Source organism: Cyprinus carpio, chromosome B3 (genome assembly GCF_018340385.1).
Source record: "Cyprinus carpio isolate SPL01 chromosome B3, ASM1834038v1, whole genome shotgun sequence".
NCBI lineage: Eukaryota > Metazoa > Chordata > Actinopteri > Cypriniformes > Cyprinidae > Cyprinus > Cyprinus carpio.
The window spans coordinates 45201453-45214911 of NC_056599.1; the positions used below are offsets into that span (position 1 = coordinate 45201453).

Here is a 13459-nt window from a genome sequence, read left to right on the forward strand (position 1 = left end):
TTCACCTTATTAGCAAGACTGCATCATTTTAATTTGATTTGAATTGTTTGAAGCAACTGAAATACTATTTTGCTAGTGGAAAGAAATGAGATCAACTCTATTCTAAAATATTTATCTGAGAACTATTTTAAACAGTTTTGTTTTTATGGATATTTTGAAAAAAAATATTCTAAAACATAAAAATCATCCAGTATCCTTGTTAACTATAAAAATTAATGTGTATGGCAAAAATAGCATTTAGTCCATATCTCACATGTCTTGTATCTTTGAAGGTGTTAAACATGGTGTCACATGGATGGGAATATGCATGGAAATGATATGCAGATGAGGTATTGCATAGTAAAACTAGGCATTGTAAGCTCCATATATGGTGATTTCAGGGAGGAGTCGGGGTGGAGAAGCCTGCTTAGCAATAAAAAAAAAAAAGAACACAAAAAATAAATCCAGTACCATAAAAAAACAGTAGAGGGAAAAAAACTTCAGAATATAATTTAATCAAGATGTCCCACTTGAAATCCCTATAAGATTTAAATGTCATACAAAATACCACCCAGCCCATAAGACATTTGCATGCAACTGAAGGCATCCAAGTATTGAAGGCATACAAGTATGTCAAAGAGACATTCAACTTGGAGATTCCTCACCCAACCACATTAAGAATATGGTACAGCAGCACTGGAAAAGATTGCTGATTTAGTGAAGAGGTACTAATCTTGCTCCAAAACAAAGCATCTACAAAACAGGCCAATGGACAGGAGCTGCTCTGTGCACTTATTTTTGCATTTCAGAGTTTGTTCTCAGAGGACCATATCAAATAAAAAAACTATTTCACATTTTGTGTTTGACCATGGAGATGGCACTCGCTGAGGCAGAGAGAAACATGGTGTGAGGTGCTTACCAGACTGCTGGCAATAATTCAGTCCTTGGCTAAAAGAAACACGTTTAAGGACATCCACAGATCCACAGACACATTAAACAAACCAGACAATGGTGATTTTCTCAAGGGGGGGCTTATGGCCAAATTTGAACCATTAATGAAGCAGCATGTTGGTAGGGTGGGAAGTGGAGCAGGAAGTCACACACAGTACCTGTGTATAAGAATCCAAAATGAACTCTTAGACTCAATCTGCACAAAAATACTGGGAAAAATAGTGGAAGTGAAGAATTTCTCCATCATTTTAGATTGCACCCTAAATCTGAGTCATAAAGAACAGCTCTCTGTCATTGTTAGAATTGTTTCACTGGAAGAATCACCTCAAATTAATAAACATTTCATGGGGCTTCTTGTGGCAGAGGAGTCAACAGGGGAAAGTTTGTCTTCTCTCATCCTCAGAAGCCAACATGAAAGGCAGAAATAAAGGGACACAGGCCAGGCTGTTGAAGAAGAAAACTCTACCAACATGAAGGGAAAGAATAAAGGTGTTCAGACTAGGCTCCTTCAGCTAAACTTAAAGGCCTTTTTTGTCCCATATGGTGCCTACACCTTAAATTTGGTGGTAGCTTATGCTGCTAAGAGCTCACCAGATGCCACTCTTCTCAGCCTCAACCCCATAGATGGGATATCCTCCAGAAACGTCAAAACCACCCTGAAAACATTATGGGAAAGCAGAATAGACAGCATCCAGGCAGTGAGGTACCAGGCTGGGCAAATCAGAGAGGCTCTTCTGGAGGTGAGAGAAACTACTGCAGACCCTGTAGTGAAAGCTGAAGCTCAATCTTTGGCTGAGGAGATTGGATCCTACTATGGAGTCATATGGTATGACATCCTCTGCAAGATCCAGCATGAAAGTAAACTAATGCAATCACCCTCCATGCAGCTAGATGTGGCTCTTGACTTGTTAAAGAAAACCAGAGATTCACTTGACAGCTACAGAAGTACTGGATTTTCTAGTGCACAGACAACTGCAAAGTAAATGTGTGATGAGATGAACGTGGAAAGTGGTAGAACCACAAAAAGGCAGTTTGGTTATGAGGCTCCAGATGAGCCTATTGGTGATGCACTTCATAAATGGACATTTTTTAATGTAGTTGTGGATACTGCTCTCTCTTCACTAGATGAGAGATTTCAGACCATGGGGGAGGTAAATGGCAAATTTAGAGTGCTCCTCAACATGTCCAAAGAAGAGTTGTTAGAGCAATGCCAAACCCTGAGCACAGCTTTAAGCCATAATGGACAGCCAGATATTGATGGCAGGGAACTTGCTTCGGAAATGCAGAACTTTCCACATCTACCCTCAAACATGATAAGCACTGAGCTCCTGACTGTCATGCACAAGAAGAAGCTAACGGAAATTTACCCCAATATGTGGATCGCTCTGAGAATTTCTGCCACTCTACCTGTTACAGTGGCTGCAGCTGAAAGGAGCTTTTCTAAGGTCAAACTGATTAAAAACTACCTGAGATCAACAATAGCTCAAGAACATCTCAGTGGACTTTCGGTCATCAGTATAAATCTTGTGGTCTCACAACAGCTCTCTTATGATGACATCATAGATGACTTTGCTGCAAGAAAGGCAAGGTGAGTATGGCTGTAGAACATTTGCTACATCTTGCCTATTGCACTCAAGTTTGTGCATAGTTATATATTTTCGGTGCAATGTTTGCTCTTATTTATAACTTGTGGAATCTTATATGCTGCAAGAAAGTTGAGGCAAGCCAGGTTTCTGAAATATAGTTTTTTTTTAGCAATAATCTTCTTTATGGGGAAGTCATGGCCTAGTGGTTAGAGAGTTTGACTCCTAACCCTAAGGTTGTGGGTTTGAGTCTCGGGCTGGCAATACCACGACTGAGGTGCCCTTGAGCAAGGCGAACCCCCAACTGCTCCACGGGCGCCGCAGCATAAATGGCTGCCCACTGCTCTGGGTGTGTGTTCACAGTGTGTGTGTGTGTGTTCACTGCTGTGTGTTTGCACTTTGGTTAAGCACGAATTCTGAGTATGGGTCACCATACTTGGCTGTATGTCACATCACTTTCACTTTTTTCACTTTATATTGTATTTATAATTTGTTTTATCAGTGTGTGTGTGGTGGAGGTGTTTACAAAATAAAGTAAAAAAAATCAAGACAAAGCTTCTGATATCTGTACAAAGATGAGAACGAGCTGTTTAAACCAAGTGAAAGTGAACATTTTTTTACTCCATTTGTCTGGTTGACCACAGACTCCAGCGCGTGGACTGTGTCAGAAAGTGAACGCGCATCTGTATACTGTGTCCAGTGTAGACAAGATAGCAGCAGTGATTGTTATTTCTGTTCGCTTTTGACGCGACTCTGCCATTCAACATAATCAGGTGTCAAGCTGTTAAGCAGCTGAACACCAGTGGGCGGGGCCTATGTTGATGTCTTGCTCTGGAGGCGGTGTTTATTCAATCGATTGTGCCTAGCTTACGTGACCTTGCACCTTGGATCTAAAACTAGACGTTTTCTGAAGATTATTACATAAAATTTCCTCATTATCAATAAAAAAGCATTTAAGTTATAAAACATGCAGAATGTATTAAGCAGACAAAGACCTTTTCTGTGTCCAAATATCAAATGAAATTTGGTTTCTCATGTCATGACCCTTTTAATAAAAAACTAAAAGAGAGGACATTGTCACAATACTCTCAAACTCTATTTTAATAGTACCAAAAAAAATCTTTCTTCATCAAATAGTCAAAAACATTGGTAATACAAAGTCTTTAAATATATACAGTCAACACAGAGATTAACCAATGAAGACACATAGGATTCTTTGAAAAACAAATTTAACAATGAGAACACACTGTGTTCCCCAATCTGAATCAAATGTTTTGACTAATGTTCAGATTTGGCTCACATTCAGCTGCGGTGTGAATGCAGCCTTAATTTTACAGATATGTATTTTCTGGTGCCATTTTAAATTGCTGGGCCATTTGAAACTCTTTCCACACACAGAGCAAAAATAGGGTCTCACATCCGCATGACTTTTCTGGTGTATCTGTAGATGCGATGGCAAAAGAAAAGTTTTATTGCACTGACCACAGTTAAATGTCCTTTCTCCAGAGTGAATGTGTAGGTGATTTTTAAACCGTCTCCTTTTTCTAAACCTCTTAGCACATTCAGAACTCTGCGATTGCTTTCCAGAATGAGCTTGCAAATTACATTTCAGGTCTCGATATTTGAAACTTTTCTCAAGCTGAAGGCGTGTGAAAGGCTTCTCCCTGGTGTGAAGTTTCATGTGGATTTTAAGAGTTTGTTTATGCATAAAACTCCTTCCACATTGAAGGCATGTGTAAGACTTTTCTCCAGTGTGAATTTTCATGTGGGAATTAAGGTCCGTTTTTCTGTTAAAACTTTTCCCACACGGATGGCAGGTGAAAGAGCTTCCTTCTGTGTGATTTGTCATGTGGACTTTAAGGTGTCCTTTTTGAGTGAAGCTCTTTCCACACAGTTCGCAGGTGTAAGGTTTCTCTCCGGTGTGAATTCTAATGTGGACTTTAAAAGTCTGTTTATGTGTAAAACTCTTTCCACATTGAGGGCATGTGTAAGGCTTCTCTCCGGTATGAATTCTCATGTGGTAATTAAGGTTTCCTTTTCGAATGAAACATTTTCCACACAGTTTGCAGGAAAAACTGTTTTCTCCAGTATGAGTTTTCATATGCCTGTTGAGGTTTCCTCTTTGGTTGAAGCTTATTCCACATTGAGTGCACAAGTAAGGCTTTTCTCCAGTGTGAATTTTCATGTGTGCATTAAGGTTTCTTTTTTTGTTAAAACTTTTACCACACTGTTGGCAGGTAAAAGGGCTTCCTTCAGTGTGAACTGTCATGTGGACTTCAAGGTCTTCTTTTCTGTTAAAACCTTTCCCACACGGATGGCAGGTGAAAGAGTGTCCTTTAGCATGAGTTGTCATGTGGACTTTAAGGTGTACTTTTTGAGTGAAGCTCTTTTCACACAGTTTGCAGTTGTAAAGCTTCTCTCCGGTGTGAAGTATCATGTGCCTATTAAAGCTTCCTTGCTGAGCGAAGCTGCTTCCACACTGTTCGCATGTGTATGGCTTCTCTCTGGTGTGAACACTTGTGTGGCTTTTAAGGGTTGCTTGTTGAGTGAAACTCCTTCCACACTGTTGACATGTATAAGGCTTCTCTCCAGTGTGAACTCTCATGTGGACTTTAAAGTTTCCATGTTGACTGAAAATCTTACCACACTGTTGGCAGGTGAAATGACTCCTAGTCCCTGTTTTTTGAGCTCTTTTTCTTGAGGAAGTCTTTTCAATCGGTGAGCAACTAAATGATTTTTGTCCAGTTATGAAATCATGATGTTCCTTATACTGATCTTTATCTTGCATTTCGTCTAGTACTTCACTCGCCTCTTTCATCACCATCTGGTCTAGGGTGAAAAGAGACAAAGCACAAGTTGAAAGTTCCCTGTTTAAAAGCAACAGTGGCACAGAAAGCAACAATGGCCCAAATCTAATATTCATTTTGGATAGTCACAGTCCTTCAGAGCTTAGCTCCAACACCTGAATCGAGGTCTTAAAGATCACTTGAAAACTAAAGGTAGGTTTGATGGAGCCATTTAAAGCTCAATGTTGCTGGGCTGTGGCCCTCCAGAAACTGAGTTTGACATCCCTGGACTAAAATATTAGAAAATTTTTTTTCCTTTTAGGTAATTGTTGTTGTATTTGTGAACAGTATCAGTCAGGATTTACACTCCACTGTAACATGGATAACGTATTATATCTCTCTCTTTTAAAGCTATCAGATCTTAAACACAGACCACAATATTTTCTCAAAGTATGGAATACCACAGGGCTCAATATTAGGTCCTTTACTTGTCTCCTTCTATATGATTCTGAGATTCCCAGAGAAACATTAGATTTCACTGTTATGCTAGTGATACTCGATACTATAGTTCCTCACAACCTGAAAAAACTATCAATTAGCAATGTGTATTAATGATATAAATGGGGTACCTAGATATATTCTCTTGTTTACACACATAAGCATTTACTTAACCAAAAATAACTGTAAAAGATCTACATAATTAGTATGTTATGTTAAGAAGTTGGGTGTTGTGTTCATCCTTTGATAATCACAATTCCAACCTTGGTACAAATGCCTTATCCCACCTTAAAAATACTGCAGAGTCAATACATAAGATGTAGTTGGTTCAAAATGTAGTGGCTTAAGTGCTTACTAAATAGTATCCATTTCTAAAATATACAGGTGCTGGTCATATAATTAGAATTTCATCAAAAAGTGAAACTTGTATATTATATTCATTCATTACACACAGACTGATATATTTCAAAGATTTACTTCTTTTAATTTTGATGATTATAACTGACAACTAAGGAAAATCCCAAATTCAGTATCTCGAAAAATTAGAATATTACTTAAGACCAATACAAAGAAAGGATTTTTAGAAATCTTGGCCAACTGAAAAGTATGAACATGAAAAGTATGAGCATGTACAGCACTCAATACATAGTTGGGGCTCCTTTTGCCTGAATTACTGCAGCAATGTGGAGTGGCATGGAGTCGATCAGTCTGTGGCACTGCTCAGGTGTTATGAGAGCCCTGGTTGCTCTGATACTGGCCTTCAGCTCTTCTGCATTCTTGGGTATTAAGAATCGAGTTTGCTGGCCAATTAAGACCCATAGAAAATCTAGTCTTAAGGTCAGGCGAGTTTGCTGGCCAATTAAGAACAGGGATACCATGGTCCTTAAACCAGGTACTGGTAGATTTGGCACTGTATGCAGGTGCCAAGTCCTGTTGGAAAATGAAATCTGCATCTCCATAAAGTTGGTCAGCAGCAGGAAGCATGAAGTTCTCTAAAACTTCCTGGTATACGGCTGCGTAGACCTTGGACCTCAGAAAACACAGTGGACCAACACCAGCAGATGACATGGCACCCCAAACCATCACTGACTTATATGACCAGCACCTGTATACTAGAAGAAATCTAAATGTAGAATTGCAATTCTAGTATGTGGCTGCCTTATTTCTTTGCTTCCAAACATTAAACCACACATACACACAAAAAAAATTCTTATGAAAAACCACAGGGAGACCTTAAAGCTTTTCTTTTAGTAACAACATATATATAACACTCATTATAAATTTGGGTAGATCGGGGTGCAATACTCTGACCTGCAAAGTTTAGTCCCAACCCTACTCCAACACACATACCAGGTTTTCAAATAAGCCTGAAGGACTTGATTTGTTAGGGTTGAAGCTGAACTCTGCAGGGTTGTGGCCCTAACTGAAGGTGCAATTACTAGACAATGTTTTCAACTAAAAATGAAAAGCTTTATATGCATTTTGGCAGTTCCTTTACATAACAACTGCATTTTGGGGGCCTGGGTAACAATTTCTTTTAGGGTCTCTCATCTATTTGCTTATTATCATGCATATAACTAGAATATTAGCCATTTATTAGTACTAATTAACCACATATTAAGATCTTATTCTACATCCCTAATCCTACCCAACACCTAAACCTAACAACTAATTTACTATTAATAAGCAGCAAATTAGGAATTTATTGAGTGAAAAGTCATAGTTAATAGTGAATGTGTACCCTATTCTAAAGTGTTACCGGGGCCTGAAAATGCAAACCTTTGAAAATGGGTTTTGAAAACAATGCTATCATCTCGGTGTAAACTACAAAAATGTGAATTTGTGAAAATGCTAATGCACGTTTGTAGTATTTCTTTGCCAAATACTGTCCTGGCATAAGCAATACAGCATTTTCCTGGATCCATGTGAATGGGGATCATTTTGACTGCATGTGAAACTTTTGAAAGCCAAACAGAAAGTTTATTGTCTCATATACACAGACCACAGGCATGACCACCTAGACCACACAGATAGCAGAATCTAAATTGAGAAATTAATCATTCTTTTTGGACAAACTGTTTTTTGATTTGAGAACGCAGTCTTTAAGACCAAGCAGAATCCTTTTTTCACCATTCACTTTTAATTTCAGTCTTGACACTCGTGTCATTTTTGTCCTGCATATTTACCACACAGGCCTCTTCCTCTTTAAGAAAGTGGACCTGCCACTCATTATCTGGCAAGTTACCAGTCTTGTAGGAACTGCATGTTTTACAGTGGTCCTTCTTTGGATGGTAAAGACTCAGGTTCTGCTGCTTAAATTCTTCTGAGAACACCTGTCTTGAGAAGGGCCTCAGCATCTTTTCCTCAGCAGCACGATGGTAGACTTTGTACAGGCCAGTCATGGACTGAAAGCCAGGCTCCAGGTACTGTTTTGATGCTGATGACCTACAGTAGCAGGAAGTCACCTTGGGGAGATCCTGTAGAAAACTCTTCATGAACTCACGATCCTCACATCTGAGGTGTGATGTTGCATTCTGCTGTGTATTTCCTGCGTCTTGCACCCAGTTTAGAGCAGACCATTCCCCTAATCCAAGCGTTGACAAAAATAAACTTTTACACACCCTTCTTCTCTGTCCATCAACTTTTAAAAAGTAAAAAAGAGTAGATAACCTTCTTGAATTTTCACACCCCCTTCTCCTCTTTACGGGTATGACATCCACCAAACCGCGCACATACACTTTTTTCTCCTCCCAGTTCATGTTCTCCCAAAAACATTTAAAAATGTTCTCTCTATCTGCTTCTCCAATTGTACTGCAGTGATGCTTGGAGGACTTTACACATCCAGCAGACTGACATCTTGGTCCCATCACTCGGGGCTCCATGTTAACTTCTTCATTCCCTCTAATCCCAACATACGGTTGTCCCATCATTCTTCGCCTTTTATTAACACACTTCTTCCAATTGCGTTCATTCTGTCTCTTTATGCCACTAACTGTATCATCCTCAGTGTCATCATAGGAATCTAAAAAATACAACAAAAAAACAGTGCATGTAAACATGTGTACTACTGCTGTTAAATCCGCCATTTATCCATTCATTACTAATTATCACTCATTATACATAAAAATATCAATTCCTGTACATCTTGAGTCATTAACACATCGAAGTCGACTAGTCGCAGATGACGTCATTAATGAACAATTAACTCTGGAGCTGTGACAAAACCTTGTGCACAGCTATGACATGACAGCGCTGCCCACATGGCTATTGCTCCTATAACAGCTAATTTTTATCAGTTCTTTTGTCTTTGGGTCGTTATATTTCTCACAGATTTCTGTTCGTTCTAAATCAGATACAGATAAAGTAGCAGAAGCTATGGGATTTATTTATTAATAAATATATGCAAGAACTTTTCAGTTTCTTCTAAGCTATTTTATTGAGAAATCACAGAACCGTTGACAATACATTTCGCGCTGAATGATTCTGTGTGCGCATGATCTGCACGTGATGTATGAGCTACTGTCTGTAGCCTGTTTGTGTGTGCGTAAAGGCCTGTTCATACCAAGGAAGATAACGATATAGTTCTAAAAATCGTTCTCAATATTAAAGAATAGCGTCCACACCACAACTATAACGATAAAGACAAAGAGAAACAATATCGTTGGAATCACTTTCAAAACAATTCTTCTCCAGCTGATGATCGATAAAAAAATTGACAGCCAATCAGAATCTATCCTGCTGTAATGAGCTCAATAATTTAAAGCGGCAAACGAGCATGCACTTAGAATAAATAGACGATATCGTTCACTGATGTGGATGCTAATATCGTTATCTTTATAGTTATCGTTCTTGGTGTGTACGGGCTTTACAGTGCAGCAGCATTAGATTAGAATGGCGATTAACTAACCTGTACAATAAGCAGTTTAAAAAATGCATTCTCCCGTTCAATTTCGAGCATCCAGTAATTCAGTAAGTCACACATGATTTGTGAAGCGCTTTCGGAGTTATGCATTTATTTGTCATTTTAACTGTTTGGAAACTAAGCGTAAATGTGGAAGTCCTTCAAAGATTTCTTATCCTGTTGCATCCACTATAGGACCAGCGACTAGTCATCGTCAAGCTTAAGGTGTCATGGCAGAGCATTGAAGTCGACTAGTTGGTGCGACCTCTACTATCTATACTTTGACTAGCTTTTTTCCCTCGTGTGAAACACTGACCATTGCGCACACATTTTCTGCAGACACTGCTATTGTATAAAAAAACAGCAGTGATATAAACTTAGTTTGACCAAAGCAAGTTAAAGAAACATCATGTTGAAGAAGGAAATTGTTTATCTAGATAAACCGATTAAAGTCCTGTAATTGGTACTATACAACACTGATATTACAAAATAGAAAGTTAGTAATGATGTGTTTTATTTTTATATTTTTCCATGATAATTTGTCACATCGCACGCATATACTAGTCATCTCAGCAAACTATTCATTCCATCTTTAATTACAAATTTGACATCAGAGCATAATTTTAACAGAGTTTGCAAACACCTAGGGATAATTTTAAAACTCTTTAAAAATGAACTTGTAAAACCTGAAAAGAAAGATCGCTGCTTACCTTCAGCTGGCGGCACTTCAATTCAAGATGGCCGGGTGGCGTTACAAGCTTTTTATGACAGCTTAAGGATCCAGTGGAGTTTTGACTTTTGTTCACAAGTTCATTTTAATGCTTTCATCGGTAATATTCACAAAACCCACATAAAGACATAAAAGGTAACCAATAGTAATAATTCGTGAAAAAATTTAATTGGCAAAATATAGAGACATAAGGTTTTTGCACAACAGCCAAGATATGTTCATTAATCTTATAATAAAGAACAAGGACTGTCCCTTCTTTTCCTTTTCTGAAGTTGGCAACCCTGTTGCTTTTAAGACCCTAAATGGTTTAACACCTGCGTACCTAGCAAGTCTTCTATCACGCTCCCTAAGGTCGCAAAACTCTGGACTTTTGGTAGAACCTAGGATAGCAAATTCCACTAAAGGAGGTAGAACTTTTACGCATTTGGCTCCCAAACTCTGGAATAGCCTTCCTGAAAAATTTCGGGTTTCAGACACACTCTCTCTATTTAAAGCTAGATTAAAAACACATCTCTTTAGCCAAGCATTCACATAATGCATCTCATAATCTTGTACTCCAGTTATAACTTTTTATATCTTTTGCTTGAAATATTATGAACAGCAGCTATGCTAATTATTCGCTATCTGCTTTTCTGTTTCTAGCTCTGGGGTGCGTTTCCCAAAAGCATCGTTATCTAACTATGGTTGTTAGTTCCACTGAACTCTATTGGTAACGATGGAACTCGCGACCATATTTGATTTTGGGAAACGCGCCCCTGGATGGCCTTCTAGAGATGACGCCAGCTCCAGCCCTTACAAAGATCAGAGATGACCTAACACCTGAGCAGAGATGACACCAACCCCTGCAAGGACTTTACATAATGCCAACCCTGAACCAACATACAAAAATGCCAAATTCTTCTTAAAATGTGATCCCTGTTTTAATAATGTCCATCATCTCTGTTTAAATACCATTATTATTGAACTGCAAAATTTGTATAAATTAGTATTTGACACAGTCACCTCTGATAACAGACATGTGCATTTTCTGTAAAGCTACTTTGAAACCATACATATTGCAGAAAGTGAACTGAATAAATCTCATATTGCAATATGATTTTTTTTCCCATACTCATTATTGTTTCGTGTATAAGTTTCCATTAGTAAAAATTTATGACTCACCTTAAGTAAGCACAATATAGTGCTATAAATGAATGATCATTGTTTTTAATTCAAATGGAGATGTGGTTTAATGTCACACAATTTGTATTCAATTGTCAAATAAAACTGCTTTATTCAGGACAGTCATGTGAAAAATATAATATATTTCTGTAGCGGTATAGACATTTTAATAGATCAAATGAGTGAGTTCAGCTTTGAGAATGAAAACCAACCTGTTTGTTCCTCAGTATCTTCTTGTTTCAGACTGAATACTTCTTCAATCTTTATATCTTCCCTCTCCTCTTTAATAAACGCCATCTTTATAAAAGTGAGTCACGTGGATCTCAGCTGCTTCAGCAGGAGTTTCTCTGTTTGCGCAATCTGTTTAAGATGAGAATAACTGACAGAAAGACAAAGAAATCCAAACCAACTCTCAATGTGTGTCTCAGTCAGCTCCCTAGATCAGTAGTCAGTGCACTGCTAAGGGAATCAGTCAAGAGTAATAGTTAATGGTTTTAAAACAAAACAAAATTAAATTCACAGAAGAGTTTTGAAGTATTTGTGTTTTATATTTGTTATTTAATTATTTGTAGGTTTCATTTACTAGATTACAAACTTCTGAAGTTCGTAATTAAAAGCTGTTATTTCACGTGTTTGTAGTTTTCGTTGTATTTCGTTTTTCTCGTCAGTGTGCAGCTATTCGAATCACTGAATCACTTTGAAAAGCAAATTATTCAATTGACTAGGAGTTTAAAAATGCTCCGTTTCTGTCATCACAGTGACCGAATCTGCGTTTACTACTACTTCAGATTTAAACACTTTAAACGCTTAAAAACACTTTAAACGCTTAAAACACTGACCTTTCTTCAGACGAATCGCAGACACAGCAGCGCCGCGCAGTCTCATGACGTCAGATCACCAAGCCAAAATAAAAGTCTTGTGTAGGCTATAGAAATTTAAATGCAGAACACACAAAAATAACAAACATGTCAGAGGTACTCAGAGTTGAATTTGTGGTCAAATATATGTATAACAAAAATTTAAATAAAAAAAATACAAATAAATATAAAAAAAAAAATATAAATCAAAGATTAAGTATATGCAAAAAACAGTACATACACATAATAAACCTACACATACAAAATATATATCAAAAAAACTATATTGCATATATTACATATAGCACTTCTATTTTCATATTTTTAAACAGGAGATTTAAATAATCAAATAATAAATAGGATTATATATTATAAAAAATGCTTGGAATAATAATAATAAGACATTTTACAAAATACTAAATATTTTTCAATACATTTGACACAATAATAATAAATTTGTAAATAAATTTTATTTTATTTACAGCAGACAATCATGTGTCATGGCCACATGAGCAGCGTGTTTCCAGGTTTGTAGGATCACAGAACTCATCTGAATCCATGAGTATTATCACTGAGGTGATATGTAAATTTATTTTTACAGACATCCATATGAGAAAAATACCATCAGAAATGGACTAAAGACTGGGTTTCCTCCTTGGTGATGCATTGTCAGGCCTATACTGCAGCTGACTTCAGTTGTTGTTTGTTTGTGGGTCTTTCTGCCTTTAGTTTTGTGTTCAGCAAGTGAAATGCACGCTCAGTCGGGTTGAGATCAGGAGACTGATTTGGCCATTGCAGAATATTCCACTTTTTTTTACCTTCAAAAACTCTTGGGTTGTTTTTGCTGTATGTTTGGGTCATTTCCACTTGCACTATGAAGCCTAATCAACTTTGCAGCATTTGGCTGAATCTGGGCAGAGAGTATATCCCTATACACTTCAGAATTCAACCGGCTGCTTCTGTCTTCTGTCACGTCATCAATAAACACTAGTAACCCAGTGCCACTGGAAGCC

At 37.7% G+C, this 13459-nt stretch overlaps 1 protein-coding gene across 4 annotated transcripts; it reads right to left on the reverse strand.

The window, feature by feature from the left end:
* Nucleotides 1-3598: 3598 nt before the first annotated feature.
* Nucleotides 3599-12496, reverse strand: LOC109081980 (gastrula zinc finger protein XlCGF26.1-like). 4 transcript variants are annotated; one of them, XM_042721059.1, is made up of 3 exons: nt 12429-12496; nt 11802-11949; nt 3599-5342 (listed from the first exon to the last, which is right to left on the reverse strand). In XM_042721059.1, exons 2-3 carry the CDS (start codon nt 11884-11886, stop codon nt 3799-3801), a joined length of 1629 nt encoding a protein of 542 aa, XP_042576993.1. In that variant the 5' UTR covers nt 11887-11949; nt 12429-12496; the 3' UTR covers nt 3599-3798. The 4 variants fall into 4 exon arrangements, with proteins under 4 accessions (XP_042576993.1, XP_042576992.1, XP_042576994.1 ...); XM_042721058.1 differs by having other exon boundaries at nt 11802-11968; nt 12429-12493; XM_042721060.1 differs by lacking the exon at nt 11802-11949 and having other exon boundaries at nt 12429-12479.
* Between the last annotated feature and the right edge of the window lie 963 nt (nt 12497-13459).